We start from the raw sequence: 21,828 nt of genomic DNA, 5'->3' as shown, positions 1-21,828 counted from the left end.
AACCTCGGTTAGACATTTTTTCACACGCCTCACCCTCACTGAACACGTCGTCAGCTGCCGTACATGTATCTGCTACTTTCTGATGAGTTCTGATCATTTCCACAGGGACTATGATCAGGAGGAGTTTTGTTTGAGCTTTGTCCCCATTAGAAGATTCGTTACTTAGTTTGGGGGGAGGGGGAAGCAGCCGTCAGTGATGTTCCTGAAATGAGTTGCTGCCACACACCAGGAGTGTCCAACACTCCAGCTACTAAAATTGCTTTGAGGTAGAGTACAAAACAGTGTCTCCAGCAGTGCAGCACTCCCTCAGCTTTGCCTGTTGTTCAAGTCCTCCTGTCTGTTCCATGCTGGGTCTCATACTCCACATGAACCACCCACCACAGTCATTTATTTCACCACTCCAACCCATCTAGGCGGAAGTGGGTACTGCAGAAGCTGGAGATTAGAATGGTGCTGGAAAAGCACAGAGGGTCAGGCAGCATCTGAGGAGCAGGAAACTCGATGCTCCTCAGATGCTGCCTGAACTGCTGTGCTTTTCCAGCACCACTCTGATCTTGATTTCAACACATCTGTCTACTCCTTTCTTCCTCATGTATGTCTCAATGCTCTCATTAAATCCTATCAAAGCTATTCACCTCAATACTCTCTGAAGCACAAAATCTACTTTCTAATACTCTCCAGATGACAATGTTCCTCAAATTCCCAGCTGGATTTATCTTTCATTGTGGGGTTTCTTACGCTCTGATACACCACATGGTCCATTTGGGAGCCATAGTTGTTAAGGCTGGGGTGGAGAAATGAGGGCTGAGGACAAAAGCCTCACTTTCCGTTCTTTCGCAAACTAACAGTCGCATCTTCCCGTTATTCAGGCTTGCCCTTTCATCACCCGATCCCATATGGGTGGCCAAGACTGCAGTCATCCAGGCCCTTTGTTCTCAAATCCCATTCTGTGAACCCCACCGCCTCTCACACCTCCTTTAGGATGTGCCGTACAACCCTGCCACGAGACCGGACTCCCGGTCGCCTGACTGACATCTCCTTCTTGATTTGGCATCCAATTCATGGTAACCCTCCTGTGAAGCAGCCTGGGCCATTTAAGTCTGCATTAAGCGCGCTGTATAAATGCAAATTGCTATCGTTAAACATCCTGAGGAAGGCAGGTTATGTGCCTGCTGCTGTAAGTGGTCTACCGAGGGTAAATTAGTTAGTGGTGTCCACAGGGGCTGTGTTGGATTGTTGCAACGTAAGCCACTAAACATCTGAATGCAAGCGCTGACTAAAAGCCAAAGAGAAAAACAGGGCTCTTTAAATTTTAATGACTTCATTAAATAATCATTAAATCCCATTTAAATTGAGGAGATACTGGGAATATATTCCCCAGCTGAGAGGTAAACGCATACAGATTCTTTTATATCATCGTGTTGCCTAAAAACACATACCCGTGTCCAAGAATGACCAACAGTCAGAGACTGGTCACCTTCCTTGATGTGCCTACTGTGCGGAAACCAATCTCAAGTGAGCATTCTTCCCTTGGAATCAAAAGATGTGGGTTCAAGGCCCACAGGAGGACTTGAGCAACAGGCAGAGATGAGAGAGTGCTGCACTGTTGGAGGCGCTGTCTTTCTAATGGATGAGGTCACATCGTTTCTCTCAGGTAAAAGATTCTAATTAGTCCCAATTCAAAATTGATCTTTAGCAGAGGAGGGATGGAGTACGAACATAGGAAAGTATTTCTACAGCTGTACAGACAGTGCTTTGTTGGTATCATTCTTGAAGTGCTGAGTTTCGTAAGAATGGTCTCAGGAGTGAAAAGCTTATCATATGACGAACATTTGAGGACTCTGGGTTTATAGTCGATGGATATAGAAGAGTACAGGGGGAATGAATTGAAACATACAGAACACTGAATGGCCTGGTCAGAGTAGATGTTGGGAAGATGCTTGCATTGATAGGAAAGACTAGGACGTGAGGGCACAGCCTTTGAATAAAGGGAAGATCTTTCAGTACAGAGATAAGGAGAAACTTTTTTAACCAGAGAGTGGTGAGTCTATGCAATTCATTGCCACAGAAGGCTGTGGAGGCCAGGTCATTGAGTGCATTTAAGACTGAGATAGATAGATTCTTGAGTATCAACGGGATCAAGGGTTACGGGGAGAAAGCAGGAGAATGGGGTTGAGAAACCTATCTGCCATGATTGATTGGCAGAGCAGTCTCAACAGGCTGAATGGCCTAATTTCTGCTCCTATGTCTTATGGCTAGGTGGCAATGATGCCTCAGTGATTAGCACTGCTGGGTTTCTGTCTGGTGCTCCATTTTCCTCCCAAAGTCTAGAGAAGTGCGGGTCAGGGTGGATTGGCCATGCTAAATCGTCCATAATGTCCAGGGTAATGCAAGTTGGGTGGATTAGCCATGGGGAATGCAGGGTTACAGGGATGGGCAGACTTCTCTTCGCAGGGTCAGTGTGGACTCAACAGGCCAAATGGCCTGCTTCCACACTCGAGGGATTCTATGATTCTATACACGATGTACTTTTAGTCCCTTTCTTTAAAAAGGCAATACTTGGATTGGAAGCAGGTCAGAGAAGGTTCAGTCAGCTAATACCTGGGATATGTAAGAAAAGGTTGAGAAAGTTCACTCACTGAAGTTTGGAAGAATGACGCGATCGTAATGAAAAATAAAAGACTGTGAGGGGGTGTGACAGAGAATGTGCTGGAAGGATGTTTCCTATCATAGGGGAGTAGAACGAAGAGGCAGACTTCCAAATAATCTCCCATTTCAGACCGAGATGAGGAGGAATTGTTTTCTCTCAGGGGGTCATTAATCTGTGGAATTCTCTTCCCCATTGGGCAGGGGCGGCTGGTTCATTAATCTCTTCCAGGCTGTATTAGATTGACTAAGGGAATTGGCACAAAAGTGGAGTTAAGACCATCAGCCATGATGGTGCAGCAAGCTTAATGGGCCAAATAGCCTCTTACTACTACTTGTGACCAAATGGAAAAGGCAGCATACAGTATGGAAGCAGGCCATTTGGCCCATCACCTGAAACAAAACTTTGCTCTTTGTGAGATCTTGCTGTGCAGATGTTAGTGCCCCAACTTCTGTGTTCTCAGATGCCTTGCCTGACAAAGTGGTGGTTAATTAGGTGACTCAGCTCGAGATGGTGGATGATTCATTCCCACGTTCTATCAGGAAGGGACTGTCATTTATATTATCTGAGGAAAGCCAGTTGGACCACATGGCCATCCAGAAGGACCCTACTCTCACCCTCATTGCATTCCCTCTTTACATTCTCATTCAATAAGTTTGTGATGATTTTGTGTTCCCTGGATCCACCCCTGTACCAGAGAGCGATTCCCAAATTGCTCTCCGCACAGAGACATCCAGTCGAGAGTGTGGTGCTGGAAAAGCACAGCAGGTCAGCCAGCAGGAGAGTTGACGTTTCAGACAAAAGCATCAGGCATCAGGATACGTAGACACTCATGTCAGACTGAAATGTGCCCTCCACCAATTGGAACCTTAGCCACTTGGTCCGCCAATCATTGATTAGCTTGACATAATTTCATGGAACTGTAGACCACAGAAGGCTATTCAGCCCATCGAATCTGCCCTGGCTTTTTGAAGGATCATTCACAGTTAGTTCCACTTCCCCAATCTTCCACATCTTCCTGCAATTTTTCTTTGTGACAGAGAAGTGCTGCCCGAAGAGTGGGAAACTCCGGGTAATAAAGGTCAGGATGTCGGATAGGTCAGAAACTTTATGAAGCTGGGGACAAGGCAGGATGGCAAAGACAGAGCAATTATAAATGAGTAAAAATGCACATTTGCTCTGAATTGGTTGACTCCAATTGGCTTAATCTCATTCAACATCAACAAAAATTGTCATCTAGCTCTCATGCGAATGACAGTCAAAGGATTCTACACCACAAAAAGAGGCCCTTCGACCCACTGAGTCTGTGCTGGACAAAAACAAGCATCTCACTATTCTAGGAGAAAGTGAGGTCTGCAGATGCTGGAAATCAGAGCTGAAAATGTGTTGCTGGAAAAGCGCAGCAGGTCAGGGCAGCATCCAAGGAACAGGAGACTCGACGTTTCGGGCATAAGCCCTTCTTCACACTTACTATTCTAACCTCACTATTCACTATTCTAATCTCACTTTCCAGCATTTGACCCATAGCCATGTGTGTCTTGGGGTCACAAGTGCACATCTAAATACTTCTTCACTTTTATGAGGGTTTCTACCTCTACTACCCTTACAGGCAGTGAGTCCCACCCTCTGGGGAAAAGGTTTTTCTCACATCTCCTTGAAACCTCTTGCCCCTTACCTTAACTCTATGCCTGCCCCCCCCACCCCAGTCAATCGAGGGGCAAAGTTTCTTCCTGTCTACCCTACTGATGCCCCTCATCGTCTTCTACATTGTAATCATGTCTCAGTCTACTCTGCCCCAAGGAAAACAACCTCAGTCTGTCTAATCGCTCTTCCGAACCGTAACGCCCCAGCCCAGGCAACATCCTGTCAACTAATTCGCTCACTGTCAGGTCCTACAACAAGTGATGAAGCATTCTGTTCAGTGCCAGGTCATGCATGTGTGTGTTCATTCAGCTGGCCATGTCTAATCCAAACGGGAAAAGTGCTAAACGATAAACATCACTCCCTGCTGTTTCCATGCTTCACGTCACTGTTTCTCTGGCCGTACATGTTCAGTACACAGCTGGTAAACTGGCCCTTCATGGGAGGGAGGTAGTGGGGTCAGCTGCTTTATCAACAATTCACACCAGTACCAATGTAGCGCACTATCCATATCTTCCAGTGATTCTGGATTTCACTACAATAATTCACATATCCAGGGGTTACGTGAATGCCCCTGGCTAAAAATTAACAGCCCACCAACTATCTGGGTCATGGATGCTGGGTGTTGATTATACAACACACCCAGGGCGAAAGGTGAGCGTATTACACCCTTTCTCAAAGCTTTGCAGTTGGAGCCTCGGATAGTGTCCTATCTCACACGGTCCAGCTCATCTGCAGCGAGTTACGTTGTGTAGCGAGACTGTAAAATGCTCCAGCTCAACTTCCAAGTCCCGGTGAAGGGCAAGGGGCCTGCAGCAGGCTTCCAGGTTTCATCACGGCTCGTGTAGAATATGTCCGATAAATGGAGATGCCACTCAGTGAGGCTCACAGAGAGCGGGAGGAGCTGCACAAAATAATACAGCTGGCCACACGCCTGTGGTCTGTCTGACAGAGTTAACCAATTAATCCTGACTGCCGCGGACATGTAAGCATGACAGCACCAACCTTTGTGTTGGCTGACAGGAGTATTATTGTCAAGTTCAAGTCAAATACAAAGGGCAGCCCGCAGGAGTTGCACGTCTGTGTGAATATAAGAAATTGCATTTTCATGCAGTGAGGTAGAACACGCTGCCTGAAGGTGTGATGGAAAACAGGTTCAACTGAGGCAGCCAAGAAGCCATTGTGTGAATGTTTGGACAGAACCCGTGTGCGATGTCAGGGGAGGAAGGCAGGAGAATGTACAAAGTGATAATGTTCATTTGGGGAGCTGGTGCACTCACGATGGGCCAAATGGCCTCCTTCTGCGCTGGAACACTTCTGCAATTCCATGATAGCTGAGTTCCTGACCGACAGCCCCAACTAGCTCAAACCCAAAATGGTGGTGGGGGGGGAGGGGGTTGGAGCAAACACAGAAATTGCTGGAAAAGCTCAGCAGGTCTGGCAGCATCTGTGAGGAGAAATCAGAGTTATCGCTTCAGGTCCGGCGACCCTTCCTCAGAACTCAGTTCCCACCTGACCTGAAACATTAACTCTGATTTCTCTTCACAGATGCTGCCAGACCTGCTGAGCTTTTCTAGAATGGCTAGGGTCTGGCTAAGAGAGAGTGCGGTCAGTTCCCTGCCAGTGGTCCCCACTTTGGGAACCATACTCCAATAACCCCAAACATTAAAATTCCCCCCTCCTCCTCAAAACCCCTTCCATCTCGACTGCGGAGCCTCTTGTTCATGTCTCCCGCAGCAAAATCACTGAGTGTTTCAGATGTTTCACTCTGCTGGTTGAGCCCTGTATCACTCAGCCTCAGGCTGTTAAACTCGGGTGATATATTCTGTGTACATACAATTGATTTCTGATAGCTGAGAAGAACAAGCTGACTCCACACCAAGCTACACTGTGCTGTCCAGCTGAGGCATTGATCCATTTCACTCTGGCAGCTGTGTGTTAGTTTCTGGCTGTGTGGGGGGCAGGGGGCAAGTGATGAGCTGTGAACTGGGTTCACACCCCATCTCCTCATTCCTGCCACAACTCCCCACTGAGCCCAAACCCCCAGGCGTTGATCGACTTAGTGACACTCCCCAGAGCAAGCACTAACCTGACACCAGGGAGAAAGTGAGGGCTGCAGATGCTGGAGATCAGAGTCGAAAAAAGTGTGGTGCTGGAAAAGCGCAGCAGGTCAGGCAGCAGGAGAGTCGACATTTCAAGAATAAGCTCTTCATTCATCAGGCTGAAGAGTTGATGCTCGAAACGACAACTCTTCTGCTCCTCGGATGCTGCCTGACCAGCTGTGCTTTTCCAGCACCATACTTTTTGACACTAACCTGACACCGTCACTCAGTATGAGAGCTGCTTTCTGAAAACACCAGACCAACTCTTCACTTACCACTGCCATTCACAGGGACCATTTCATTCCTTTGCTGTGTGTGGCTGTGACCCTTGGTTCTGACTTGGATCAATATTTATCCCTCAATTTAAGAGAAAAAATCATTGATGGGATGAGGGCATGGCTGGCTTTGTCAGCACTTATTGCCTTCAAGAGAGGACATTTAAGACTGAACCACATTGCTGTGGGTCTGGAGTCACATGTAGGCCAGACCGGGTAAGGATGGCAGTTTCCTTCCCTAAAGGACATTAGTGAAGGAGGTGGGTTTTCTGACAATCAACAGTGGATTTAAGGTCATCATGAGACTCCTAATTCTTTATTTTTAAAATGGAATTCAAATTTCACTGTGGCTGGATTCGAACCCAGGACCTCAGAATGTGACCTCAGTTTCAGTGGTAGTATTACCATCTGGCCAACTACCTAATTGCAGTTTGTGGGAGTCAATGGGTCTCACTGCAGCAGTGACTGTACTTTCAAAGGCATTCGTTGGCAATGAAAGGATGTAGAGCACCCTGAAACAGTTCAATAAGTTCTTTTTAAAGATGAGTTCATCTGTTACTGGTGCACTTTGTCCCAGCTCCACAGCTCACACTGTTGGGTGATCGATAAGACTATGGCAAGCCCATTGTCATGGCTCAGTTATAAACCAGCCCTTTCCTAAATGAGATAGCTGAACGAAATCAGACTGCATGTGGATCAATGATATTTTGAAATCTGCCCAGAAATCACCTCATGAGTATCTTTCCAAGTAACATCCACTCCCCAATGATTACCAGGCATTGACTATATCCAACAACAGTGAATCTTACCACTGTCCCCGACATTCAATAGCTGAATCTCCCACTATCAACATCCTGGGGCTTACCATTGACAATACAGTTTGCATGTTCTCCCTGTGTCTGTGTAGGTTTCCTCTGGGTGCTCCGGTTTCCTCCCACAGTCCAAAGATGTGCTGGTCAGGTGAATTTGTCATGCTAAATTACCCATAGTGTTAGGTGCATTAGTAGAGGGAAATGGGTCAGTGTGGACTTGTTGGCTGAAGGGCCTGTTTCCACACTGTAAGTAATCTAATCTAATCTAATCTAAAAATTGACCAGAAACCGAACTGGCTATATTAGTACAGTGGCTACAAAAGCAGGTCAGACGCTACAAATATTGCAGTGAACCAATCATTTCCTGACTCCTCAAGCCCTGTCCACCATCTACAAGGCACAAATCGGGACTGTGTTGGATGAGTGAAGCTCCAACAACACAAGGCGTTTGGCACCATCCAGGACAAAGCATCTCGCTTATTTTGGCATCACATCCACAAACGTCCACTCTCTACACCACAGGCATTCACTGTGTACTATCTACAAGAAATTGATCAAGAAAAATTCAGCAAGGTTCCTCCAACAGTACTTTCCAAACCCATAACAACTACCATCGAGGAGGACAAGGGCAGCAGGTATATTGGAATAGCTAGGTAAATACAATGACTGCAGATGCTGGAAACCAAATTCTGGATTAGTGGTGCTGGAAGAGCACAGCAGTTCAGGCAGCATCCAATGGATGCTGCCTGAACTGCTGTGCTCTTCCAGCACCACTAATCCAGATATTGGAGCAGCTGTAAGTTCCCCTCCAAACCATCCTGATTTGGAAATATATCGCCGTTGCTTCACTGGGTCAAAATCTTAGAATTCCCTCCCTAAGAGCATCGTGGATCAACCTACAGCTCACGGACTGTGGTAATTCAGGAAGACAGCTCACTACCACTTTCTCCAGAGCAACTAGGGATGGGCAATAAATGCTGGCCCGGTCAGTAATCACTCCGTGGGACATGGATGTCAAAGAAAAACACCCAGATGTACAGCAAAGTGTTGCAGGGGCAATGCAGTTGAAAAGATCCTCCCTGCTGATCTATCATATCCTCAGTGTTTGTCAAGACTGAAGGCTTGCTGGCAGTATACCGACTAATCCACACCAACCCCCTTCTGCCTTTCCAGAGTGATCAGCCAGCCAGCTGCCCTCCAGCACCATGGTGGCTCAGTGGTTAGCACTGCTGCCTTGCAACATCAGGGACCCGGGTTCGATTCTCAGCCTCGGGTGACTGTCTGTGTAGAGTTTGCACATTCCCCCTGTGTCTGCGTGGGTTTCCTCCCACAGTACAAATAAGTGCAGGCTAGGTGGATTGGCTGTGGGAAATCCAGGGTTTTGGGTGGGAGAGTGGGTCTAGATGGGATGCTCTTCACACGTTTGGTATGGACTTGATGGGCCAAATGCCTGCTTCCACACTGTAGGGATTCTATAAAGCCAACCAGCCTTAAATTAAGGCCTGTTCTCAACACTAACTCATTCCCCATAACCGGTTTAGATTAGATTAGATTCCCTACAGCGTGGAAACAGGCCCTATGGCCTAGCAGGTCCACACCAACCATCCGAAGAATCACCCACCCAGACACATTTTCCTCTGACCAACAACCTCTCACTACGGGCAATTTAGCATGGCCAATTGACCTGACCCGCACATCTTTGGACTGTGGGAGGAAACCAGAGCACCCGGAGGAAACCCACGCAGACACAGGGAGAATGTGCAAACTCCACACAGTCGCCTGAGGTGGGAATCGAACCCAGGTCCCTGGTGCTGCAAGACAGCAGTGCTAACCACTGAGCCACCGTACGGTTGAGAAAAATTAAAACTGCAGTTGGAATCCTGAAGACTAAGGTGGTGACAGAGAGATAAAACAAGAGAATGTGAGGGTTGTGGGAGGGAGTGGGAGGGAGTGGAAGCAGGAGGGGAGAGAAAGAGGGAGTCCATGAGATGGAGTCCGTCTGAGAGATGGAGAGAGGAAGAGTTACAACTTGGAACTGAGTAAGGGACCCAGAAGTTAAATGCTTTGAGCTGACATACCAGTCTGGACAATTGGTAAAGAAATTGGGTTGACCATGAGCTTGAAATTCTGGCATTTCCCAAAAAAAATCTCCAAAAAGTTCTTCAAGTTTACAGGACACAGGATACAAGAGATAGGAAGAGGGCCTGACTATTCAGCCCCTTGATCCTCATGCCTGATATCCTGCCTCAACTCCACTTTCCCCACCAATTTTCACACTCCCAATTCCCCGGGAAACCAAACATTCTGTTGCTCCCAGCCTTAAATATATTCTCCAATTGTCTGAGGTAGAGAATTCTAAAGCTGTACAACCCGCTGAGTGAAGAAATGTCTCCTCATTTCAGTCCTAAGTCATAGACTTCTTTGTCCTGAGATTGTGTCTTCCGCAGTCAACAGAAACTATCACAGAATTGTGGTGGTACAGAACATTGTTATTCGGCCCACTGTGTCTATACTGGCTCTCTCAGCTTTTTAAACTTTGTGCCGATCTCCTGGCTTTTCTTTGTAGTCCTGCATGTTTTTGCTTAATTAAATAATCACCCTCTGGGATGCCTCAATTGAATTTGTCTCCACCACACTTCCAGTCAGTGCACTCCAGACGCTAACCAATCCTGTGTAGAAGAAATGTTATCTCACCTTGCATTTGGTTCTTTTTGCAATTCACTTTAAAACAGTGCCCTCTGGCTCTCAATCCTTTCAGTACCTCTCAATATTTACCCCTGGGCTTCTTTAGAACATTCTATGTTTCAATGAGATTGCCTCTCATTGTTTTAAACCCCAGAGAATTAAATACTCAACATGTAAGACAGCCCTGGGATCCCAGGAAACAGTCTGGTGACCGTTTGATTTTCTGCCTCCTTTCTTCAATGACTGGGGACATAGATTGAAGCTGAACTAGGCAGGAGGTTTACAGGAGATGTGGGGAATCTCGTTTTTACCCAGAGGGTGGTAGGAACCTGGAGTTGTAAGGGTGGGAGAAGCAGATACCCTCATAAGAAGCATCTCGATGTGCACTTCTGATGCCAGGCATACAAGGCTATGCACCAAGTGTTGGAAAATGGATTTAGAATAGTTATAGAACTGTACAGTATATGATGATGTCAAATTAAATGAATCCCTTCTACCTGCTCTTGCTCCATATCCCTTCCCTCCTTGCATATTCATGTGCTTATCTAAAAGTCCCTTAAACACCCCTATCGTATCTGACTCCACCACCGCCCCTGGCAGGGGGTTCCAGACTCCCTACCACCCTCTGTGTAAAAGACTTGCCCCTTACATCTGCTTTGAGCCTTCCCCCTCTCACCTTTAAATACTTGCCCCTAGTATGAGACATTTCAACTCGGTGAAAAATATTCTGACCGTCAACCCTATCTACGCATTTCATGATTTTATAAACTTCTATCAAGTCTCCCCTCAGCTTCCGCCACTCCACAGAAAACAACCCGAGTTTTTCTAGCCCTTTCCTTACAGCTCATTCTTTCCTAACCTCTCTTTATAGTTCATACTTATACGGTAGTTTTTAACTGGTGTGTACATGATGAGCCAAAGGGCCGTTGTCTGTAGATCTCTATGACTCTGAGTGTAATGGAAAAGCTCACCTTCATCAAAAGTCTTCTGATCCCAGTTTCGGATGTAGTCATCCTGAAAAATGAGGAGAAGGATAATGTAAAGAAAAGAGAAAATTAATTATTTGTACATCATCAGTCATCTACCTTTTAAAGCAGCGTACTTACATTATGGAGATATTACAAAAGATTTGCATTCAAATAAGGCTTTATCAAATCTTACGAATTTTTTAGCTATTCTTGGGATTTGGTGTCTGTTAATTAAGTTTTGTGAGTAGTTGTGTTCCTTAGTTTTGATTATTTCAAAACATTAAAAATAATTTTCTTTGGATTGTCCCTCTCAATCCCCCTCTCCCTGCAAAATCCTCTCAGGATACCAGTCACTCTCTTAATCATTCTGTGGCACTCGAATTATGAGATTAAATTTTAATCCTTCCTTTGTGTGAATGATGAATCAAAACGCAGCCACAACAGTGGCAGGTTGGGAGTAAGGGAGAGATTGTATTCTTCCTCACCTCCCAGACATAATGCACATGAAGGACAGTCAGATTAGGCTCAAAACGTTAACTCAGTCTCTCTCTCTCTCCACAGATACTTCCACACCTGCTGAGTTTCTGTAGCACTCTTTGACGCTGTTTCACAATTTTACTTGTTGTCAGGAAAGCCAGAAGAACGAAGTGGACATTGCCATTGACTCGAAGTGTGAGTCCTTCACTGAAACTCTGCGTGTAATGAATGGCTGTTGTGAAGCCATATGTACCACCCAAAGCTTTAATCAACTTGAGACTTAAGCGATGAACTGCAGAGATTCTAGATTTTGCTTTTGGTTGTACAACACACTAGATGACCGTGTGATAGACTGGCTCAGTTGACAGCCCTTGTGCCTCTGGGTTGGGAGATGATCAGTTTAGGCCCCAGTATAGAACCTGACCATACACTTGAGGTGGATAATTCAGTGCTGCACTGAAAGAATGCTCCATTGTTGGTGATGCCATTTCAGGTGAAACATGAATCCAAAATCTAGCGTTGGCATAACATAACAGTGTGTAAAGTTTTGAAAATTAATTAATTGGTGTCAAACACTTTGGGGGTGTTCTGCAAACCTTCATGAATGTGACTCCTTCCTTTCTTTATAAGATTTATTATGTTTTCCAGTTGAGGTTCAAAATAGATGGGAATTATTATAGACATCATGACATTATAAAATTGTGCGAGAGTTACTTCAAACACCATCTGGTGTGCGTCCCTTTGCTGGAGTGATGTTAACAACTGATCTTCCTGTTTTATATCATGATTGGCTACAAAGGCAATGACATTTTCCATTTATATAGCACCTTCATATGTCCCAAAGTGCATCTAAAGAGAGAACAAATTGAGGAGACTTTAGGACAAGTTACCAAAAAGCTGGGTCCAAGAGAAAAAAAGACAAGGGAGCACAGTAAAGAGGGAATTACAGCTGAGGTGACTGAGGTCATGGTGGCTAATGCTGCAGTCATGGAATGTAAGGGGAGCACTCAGGACACACACTGCAAAGTAGCGAATTAAAGGTGAGGTGTCATCCGAAATGTCAGCACAGACCAAAGACCAGGCGACACCAGCAATGAGAGAAATTAACGTGAAATTAAACCACGTCACCGCATCAGTGGCCCCCTGAAACGTACAGTGACTCGATACTGGTGGCCTGACACCAGAATATTAAGTTTCTGATACTGTCTTGTGTTAACATTAGCACATAATCACTGTGTGTTTCAGCAGAGCACTGATCGGTTTAAACAGGCTCACTCCATCTAACTTGTCAAAGGGCGGAATTTGAGTTGGATGATGGACTAGGCTTTCCGTTGTGAATATTCACACAGTATTATTTCTGGACTACAGGTAACTGATTTTTAGGTGCAATGGGTGATGTCAGAGGTGTGCCATTGCTCTATTTTACAAGAAACAAGGGAGGTGCCACCTCAAGAAGAAATAACATCCAGTTAACAGCTTGGTTTATTATCAAGGAAATGGAAGGCTGATTATTAAGTACATTGTATCCTGTCATGTAGGAACACAGGAGCGGGGGAAGCCATTCAACCCCTTGGATCTATTCTGTCATTCGCCGGGATCATGGGGCAAATTGTTGGAGGGAATCCTGACGGACAGGATGTATTTGGAAAGGCAAGGACTGATTATTGATAGTCAACATGGCTTTGTGCGTGGGAAATCATGTCTCACAAACTTGATTGCATTTTTTGAAGAAGTGACAAAGAGGATTTATGAGTGCAGAGCGATGGATGTGAACTATGTGGACTACTGTAAGGCATTCGACAAGGTTCCCCATGGGAGACTGGTTAGCAAGATTAGATTTCATTCAATACAGGGAGAACTAGCCATTTGGATACAGAACTGACTCAAAGGTAGAAAAAGAGTTTAGATTAGATTAGATTACTTACAGTGTGGAAACAGGCCCTTCGGCCCAAAAAGTCCACACCGACCCACCGAAGCGCAACCCACCCATACCCCTACATTCACCCCTTACCTAACACTACAGGCAATTTAGCATGGCCAATTCACCTGACCCGCACATCTTTGGACTGGAAACCGGAGCACCCGGAGGAAACCCACGCAGACACGGGGAGAACGTGCAAACTCCACACAGTCAGTCATCTGAGGCGGGAATAGAACCCGGGTCTCAGGCGCTGTGAGGCAGCAGTGCTAACCACTGTGCCACCGTGCTGCCCACGGTGGTGGTGGAGGGTTGCTTTTCAGACTGGAGGCCTGTGACCAGTGGAGTGTCATAAGGATCGATGCTGGGTCCACTACATTTCATCATTTATATAAATGATTTGGATGCAAGGCATAAGAGGTATAGTTAGTAAGTTTGTAAATGAAACCAAAATTGGAGGTGTAGTGGACAGTGAAGAGGGTTACCTCAGATTACAACAGGATCTTGATTAGATAGGTCAATGGGCTGAGAAGTGGCAGATGGAGTTTAATTTAGATAATTGCAAGGTGCTGCATTTTGGGAAAACAAATCTTAGCAGGACTTAAACACTTGATGGTAAGGTCCTAGGGAGTGTTGCTGAACAAAGAGACCTTGGAGTGCAGGTTCATAGCTCCTTGAAAGTGGAGTCGCAGGTAGATAGGATAGTGAAGAAGGTGTTTGGCATGCTTTATTTTATTGGTCAGAGTATTGAGCACAGGAGTTGGAAGATCATGTTGCGGCTGTACAGGACATTGGTTAGGCCAAGTGTCGGAGCTTTATACAATCATGAGGGACATGGAAGGATGAATAGACAAAGTTTCTTCCCTCGGGTTGGGGAGTCCAGAACTAGAGGGCATAGGTTTATGGTGAGAGGGAAAAGACATTAAAGAGACCTGAAGGACAACTTTTTCACACAGAGGATGGTACGTGTATGGAATCAGCTGCCAGAGGAAGTGGTGGAGGCTGGTACAATTGCAACATTTAAAAGGCATCTGGATGGGTAGATGAATAGGAAGGGTTTGGAGGGATATGGGCCAGGTGCTGGTAGGTGGGACTAGATTGGGTTGGGATATCTGGTTGGCATGGACAGGTTGGACTGAAGGGTCTGTTTCTGTGCTGTACATCTCTATGACTCTGTCTTTGTCCTATATCCTTTTTTTTTCAGATAACAAAATTGATCAACGTCAGTTTTAAAATTAACAGTTGACCAACCATCAAATGTCATTTGCCAGTAAGTTCCAAATATCTACCACTTAGAAGTTAGCAAGTTTTGAGAAAGTTTGTAGTTCGGGTTGAGGGTCTGGATGTAGACTTGCTTGCTGAGCTGCAAGGTTCATTTTCACCACCATACTAGGTAACATCAGTGAGCCTCTGAATGAAGCATTGCTGGTGTTTTCTGCTTTCTATTTATATGTTTGGGTTTCCTTGAGTTAGTGATGTCATTTCCTGTGGTGACGTCACTTATTATGGTGATGTAATTTCCTGTTCTTTTTCTCAGGGGGTGGTCAATGTGGTTGTTGATGGAGTTCCAGTTGGAATGCCATGCTTCTTGGAATTCTAGTGCATGTCTCTGGCTTGTCCTAGGATGGATGTGTTGTCCCACCAAAGGAAATGAGGTGACTAACTCACCCCACCCCCCACCACACACACACACACACACTGTCCACACATGCACGCACACTTAATTTGATGGTTTAGAATGGGACAATTTTGAGCTTCCTTCTCCTGTGAAAAATGTGCTTGAAAACCATTTACAGATAAGGTTGTCAACAGTTATGACACATTCATTTCAGAGATGCAACCTCTTCATATATTAGAGATAACATGGACTAGTCTGGATAGAAGGATATAAGTGCAGAAACTTTGAGATGGGTTTATTAACATTTGAAAGTTAACTTGCGTTGATGAGATCAGTTTGACATTTAAGTAGGAGCAGACCATTCAGCCTTTTGAACCTGTCTGAGCTCTGGCTGATCACGCAATCCAACATTACTTTTCTGCACTATTCACACATTCCATTGATGTCACTGATATCTATTGACCTCTTTCCCAAGCAGAGTGATGGATCTTCCACAACCCTCTGGGGGAGAACTCCAAAGACTCCTCACCCTCTCAGTGAAGATATTCCTCCTCACCTTAGTCCAACATATCCTGCTCCATATTCTTGTCCTGCCCTTAATTCTGCCAAAAAAATGACTGAGCTGCCTGTCTGAGATTGTACCACTGTGTTTCCCTGGCCAACATCTCTGTCTGTAGTGCTCCAGTGATGCTGGAAGAACAGGATCTCCGTTTCCACTTCTGCGGCCTTCAGGCCTCAATATTGACTTCAATCATTTTAGAATCTCAACATGAAAAAACTCGACAGAGGCCAGTATCTGTCGCAAAGTCACCCTTTATTTACACATGAACAGTCCTTTACCTCAGTATCGCCTCATTCAGAGTCAGCTACCAGAGTTTCAGCATCTCTGACACTCCCTCTTTTTTTAAATTCTGTATTAGTTCTTTAAGGTTAATAAGCTCTTGTACAAATCTTCATGAGATATCTTCTGGAAATCCACTTGGAGAACATGCGTGCATAATTCCCTGTTCACCAGGCTAGTGACTTCCTTTCACAGCAAAGATGGGTGGAATATTTGGGACTGCATCTCATTGGTTAACCCAGCTCTGTCTTCCTGTGGGAACCAATAGCTCCTCTCACACTGGTGAATAGTGATGAATGGTGTCCCCTGAAATAACTCTACACAGGCTGGAACATGCCCCCTTTCTTATCTGTCAGCCAGGATTCCCTGATTAGACCAGATTAACAGCCCCAATCAGGGAACTCATATTCTATGAGGTCCAGCTGTCTGAACTCATTACAATCACTACAAACATCTTTTCCCATATTCTGGACCCATTCCCACACCCAGGCCCTGTCAATATATAGGGTACTTTCAGTATAGCCAATCCATTTTCACCTGCTTGTGGTTCCCACCATGTTTCTTTTTTTAACCAACCCTTTACCTTCCCACTGCCATCACCCGCTCACTCCTTCCCCACCCCAGCATCAACATCAATACTGCCTTTTCCCATCAATTCTGAGGAAGGGTCACCAGACTCTGCTTTCTCTCCACGGGGGCTGCCAGACCTGCTGAATTTCTCCAGAAATTTCTGTTTGTGTATTTAATTCTAGAAATCTGCCGATCTTACCTGGTCTGACCAATATGTGACTTCAGACCCACAGCGATGTGGTTGGCTCTGAACTGCCCTTTGAAATGGCTGAGCAAACCACTTAGTTCAAAGGCGATTACTGACTGGCAACAACACTCCTCTACCAGTGAAGCCCATATCCCATGAAAGAATAAGGGGTATCAGAACCTTAGTCATCCTGGAAATTAATGCTTACAGGTGAAGAAATTTCTTGCAAAGAAACATTTTGTACATTGAGGCTAATTTTTGCCCCATGCCATCTCTAGGCCCCAGTTAGGACATTTTCTATTTTTATCTGAAATTATCGATTGTTGATACCAGGAAGCTTCAAGCTGTCAGTGGTTAGAGTACTGCAGCCTCTCTTTAATGGGCCTCTGGGCTAAGACAACTCTTCGAAAAAAAATGTATTGATCCCTTTTCCGTCTATAGACAATGTGCCAGACACCACAGAGCGAATAATTGATGGGGAGTAGCGACTTACAATGAAGTAACTCAATCGAACCCTTCTGATAGCATCATCAGCTCAGATAGCACTGCTTCAGTCAGCAGAAGTTCCCGGAATGAACACCCTTAAGAAACACCTCAGATTGGCTATGGCTAAATGCACATTCTTGAGCCCATACGCCATCATATTTCATTTCTCAAATACATCCATCAATCGGCATTGTTGTATAGTCAACATTATGGAAAAAGGCTTGTTTCTATGTGGCAACCCCAGAATTCCGCAATATACTTTCCAGCCAAACAGACACTTTACAAAGTGTAGGCACTGTTGTAATGCAGGAAATACAGAACCCAATTTGCACACAGTAAGATAGCACAAACAGCAATAATAATTAATTGATTGATTGTTGTCACATGCACCAAGATACAGTGAAAAGTGCTGTTTTTCCATGCTGTACAGGCACATTGTTCCATACAAAGTGCATCAGGGTAGCAGAACAGAGTGCAGGATATAGTGTTACAGCCGCAGGGAAGGTGCAGAGACAGAGATCAGAATGAACATTTGCGAGGGCCATTCAAAAGTCTGATAACAGCGGGAAAGAAGCAGCTCGTGAATCTGTTCATATGTGTGTCCAAACCTTTTATTATTTTCTGCCCAATGGAAGAGGGTGGAAGAGAGTATAACAGGGTGGGAGGGGTCTTTGATGATGTTGGTTGCTTTCCCGAGGCAGTGGGAAGTTTAGACAGTCAGTGGTTTGTGTGATGGACTGGGCTGTGTTCACAACTCTCTGTAGTTTCTTGTGGTCTGGCAATAGTAGTTGCCATCCCAAGCTGTGATGCATCCAGATAGGATGCTTTCTATGGTGCATCTATAAAAATTGCTAACAGTCTTTATGGACATGCTGAATTTGCTTAGCCTCCTGAGGAAGTAGAGACTTTGCTATGCTTTCTTAACCATCTCATTGAGCTGGGTGGGCCGGGACAGATTGCTGGTAATCGTCACCCCCACAAACTTGATGCGCTTGACCATCTCCACCTAAGCCCCGTGGATACAGACCGGGCTGTGCCCTCCACTCAGCTTCCTAAAGACTGACCAGCTCCTTCTTTTTGCTAACATTGCTGGAGAGGCCCTAACTCCTTACACTGTGCTGCTACGTACTCAATATCTTTCCTGTATTCTGTCTCGTTGTTGGAGATCCAACCTATCAGCAAATTTGTAAACGGAGTTGAGGTGGAATTTTGTGAGCGTTTCGGGAGTATTGTAGGGGGCTGAGTATGCAGCCTTGCGGGGCATTGATGTTGAGGTTCCTATTGGAGGTGTCACCACCCATTCTTACTGATTGCAGTACATGGGTCAGGAAGTTCAGAACCCAGTTATAGAGTGGGGAGCCAAGACCTAGAGTCTGGAGAGGAGTTTGTTTGAAATTATGGTATTGGAAACGGAACTATAGTTGATAGGCAGGAGCCTGACGTAGGTATCTTTGCTATCCAGATGTTCCAAGGATGAGTGTAGGTCCAGGGAGAGGTTGTCTACCATGGACCCGTTATGCAGGTAGGAGAATTGCAAACGATTGAGGTAATCGGGGGAGGCTGGTGTTGATGTGAGCCATGACTAACCTCTCCAAGCATTTATAGAGGTCAGAGCCACTGGGTGGTAGTCATTGAGGCACGCTGAGTGGTTTTTCTTTGGCACCGGGATGATGGTGGTCTTCTTGAAGCAGGTGAGGACTTCAGATCATATTAAAGAGAGACTAAAATGTCAGCGAATACTCCCACCAGCTGGTCTGCACCGGATCTGAGCGCATGGCCGGAGACTTGATCTGGACCAGTTGTTTTCTGTGGGGTCACCCTTGAGAAGGCTAATCCGACGTCAGCAGCGGTAACCGTGGGAATAGGTTCATCCAAAGCTGGTGGGATGGGTGACACAGTTTCTGTTCAAAGCGAGTGTCGAATGCATTGAGCTCGTTGGGTAGGGATGTACTGTTGTTTTGTAGCCCATTACGTTGTGTAAACCTTTTCACACACGATGGCTGTCCATGTGGTTAGACTGGGTCTCGCACTTAGTTTGGGATTGCCTCTTGGCGTCGATAATCACTGACAACAATAATCTGCTTCAGTGAAGTTGGTGATCACGGAGAACTATCTTGTTTTTCTTCAAAATACGTGGAATGCCATGGGATGATTTACATCTACCTTAGACAGCAGACAGGCCCTTGATTAAAAGCCCCATCTGAAACACAGTACCTCTGACAGTGCAGCACTGCCTGGTAGTGTTCTCAACACTAGACCAGAGCCCATTACACTCTGGGTTAATATCAATCAATTAATATCAATCATTATATTGACTCCGATCCATAGAGTGGATGGTATAAACATTTACAAACTTCTGAGCTGCATTTTCAGATAGTGAACTCTCTGTTTGGCCGTGTATATATTTGAGATTACTTTACGTACATTATAATGATACATCCATTCACATAGCCACCTATATACACACACATACACACACACACATGCAGATCAGGAAAGGATGGGCATTTTGCATAAGAGGGCTAGAGGTCTCTCTGCCAAGTAAAACCAAGACTGAAGTTCTATTTGCTGGACAGACATCTGAATGGTTTAGAGGCGGGAGGCAGTTTAGGGTATGTTAGCACTGGAGAGTGACTGAACAGGCAGAAAACAGACCAGCAGACATGTTCGAAACAGAGCAGGGTTTTAAGAGCTCTCCAAACAGTTAGCAAGGAGAGAGGGGGCATTCAGAGGGATTGAAGTCCATGTGACAGCACTTCGAGCAATGCAGCACTCCCTCATGACCATAATGATTAAACTGCTGTTCCTAGAATGCAGAAGGCAGGGAATAGAAAGGGCCAGGTTGGATTTTCACAAACAGGTTTTAGACGTTGTGTCCTTAAGAGATTCACACAAGCAGAAAAATGCTCTATACATTGTACACTTTAATTCCCCGGTTGCAAAACCCAAATTATCATGAGCTGGTAGTAGTGTTAAAAATAGTATTAACAATTTTAAATATTGGCCCATTGATCAGGAACTCTCTCTCTGATCTTTCTGGTCTCAATTTTAAGACCCTTCCTTAAAATTCAGTTTTTAGGCTAAAGCTTCTGGTTGCCAGTTTGTACAAACTTATATAGAATCCTAGAATCCCTACAGGACAGAAAGTTTATATCGAATCCTAGAATCCCTACAGGGCAGAAAGCTTATATAGAATCCTAGAATCCCTACAGGACAGAAAGCTTATATAGAATCCTAGAATCCCTACAGGGCAGAAAGCTTATATCGAATCCTAGAATCCTTACAGGGCAGAAAGCTTATATAGAATCCTAGAATCCTTACAGGGCAGAAAGTAGCCATCTCAGCAGCAGTGCGGTTGTTATCAAATCATCTGCCTTTACTACTCCTGGTTGAGGGATAAACATTGAGGGACAAACACCAGGCCTCATTATCACATGGTCTGCTATTACACAAAACCCATTATTAACCACTAATAGTTCCCCATTAACAGCTATTCATCATCCAGGGCTGACCATTATCCACTCCTTTGTCTGTCCAACTTTTCTTCTCTCTCTTCGGGGGTCTATCTCCATCTATCGTTTACTCCTTACTCCCTTCAGCATAAAAACAAACATTATCTGAACTACTATCAGTTGTGAGGAAGGGTCACTGGACCCAAAACATTAACTCTGACTGCTCTCCACAAATGGTGTCAGGCCTGGTGAGATTTTCCAGCGATTTCTGTTTTTGTTTCTGATTTCCAGCATCTACAGTTCTTTCAGTTTTCAATATTGATCAGGACACTGATGAGAACCCTTCTATTATTTGTTATATCATGGGAATTCTTCTGCCAACTATAACTGGCCTCAACATGGACTTCCAGTCTCAAGGTGATTCCTCGCTGTGCGGTCCCACCGTGGCTAAGCACTTAAGAAAAACTGTAATGTTTGAACTTTATTTTCTACTTCAAACTAAGAAGGTCTGCAATGTGTAACTTTTAATCTTATTTGGTATGTTTTACACTATACTACAATTACTGCAATGTTTAACTTTTAATTTTAGCGGGTTTTGAGAAGATTTGGAGCTCAGGTTGAAGTTCTGGGTGTAGGTTTGCATGCTGAGCTGGAAGGTTCGTTCAGAGTACAGAGACACGCGTGAGAATTCCCAGAAACATGGCATTCCAACCGGAACTCTATCAATAAAAACATTGACTTGGACCCCATTTACCACTCCCTGAGAAAAAGAACAGGAAATGACATCACCATAGGAAATGATGTCACCACATGAAATGAAATCACGAACCCTAGAAAACTCAAACATATAAATAGAAAGCGAGCTACACCAACAGTGCTTCATTCGGAGGCTCACTGAAGATGTTACCTAGCATGGTTACGAAACATCTGAAAATGAACCTTCTAACTCAGCGAGCAAACCTACATCCAGAACTTTTAACTTTGTTTTTTTCTTTCTACCTTGTCCTTAAGATACTAGGTACTTGTGTGGTGACATTATACACTTTTCACTGTACTGCTGTACTTGTGATGTGGAGGAGCCGGTGTTGGACTGGGGTGTGCAAAGTTTAAAATCACACAATACCAGATTACAGTCCAACAGGTTTGTCT

General features: G+C 44.9%; 1 protein-coding gene across 1 annotated transcript in view; it reads right to left on the bottom strand.

Annotated features, from left to right (window-relative positions):
* The window catches only part of spock2 (SPARC (osteonectin), cwcv and kazal like domains proteoglycan 2), an 81,423-nt gene that overhangs the window by 35,761 nt on the left and 23,834 nt on the right, over window positions 1-21,828 (bottom strand). The window contains exon 2 of the mRNA XM_060854234.1: window positions 11,134-11,176. Coding sequence (XP_060710217.1) covers window positions 11,134-11,176 — 43 coding nt within the window. The remainder of the gene's footprint in view (window positions 1-11,133; window positions 11,177-21,828) is intronic.

Source organism: Hemiscyllium ocellatum, chromosome 43 (assembly GCF_020745735.1).
Source record: "Hemiscyllium ocellatum isolate sHemOce1 chromosome 43, sHemOce1.pat.X.cur, whole genome shotgun sequence".
In the NCBI taxonomy this organism is placed as follows: domain Eukaryota; kingdom Metazoa; phylum Chordata; class Chondrichthyes; order Orectolobiformes; family Hemiscylliidae; genus Hemiscyllium; species Hemiscyllium ocellatum.
Note: the sequence above shows the minus strand (reverse complement) of the source record. Positions and strands in the feature narration are given on the sequence as shown.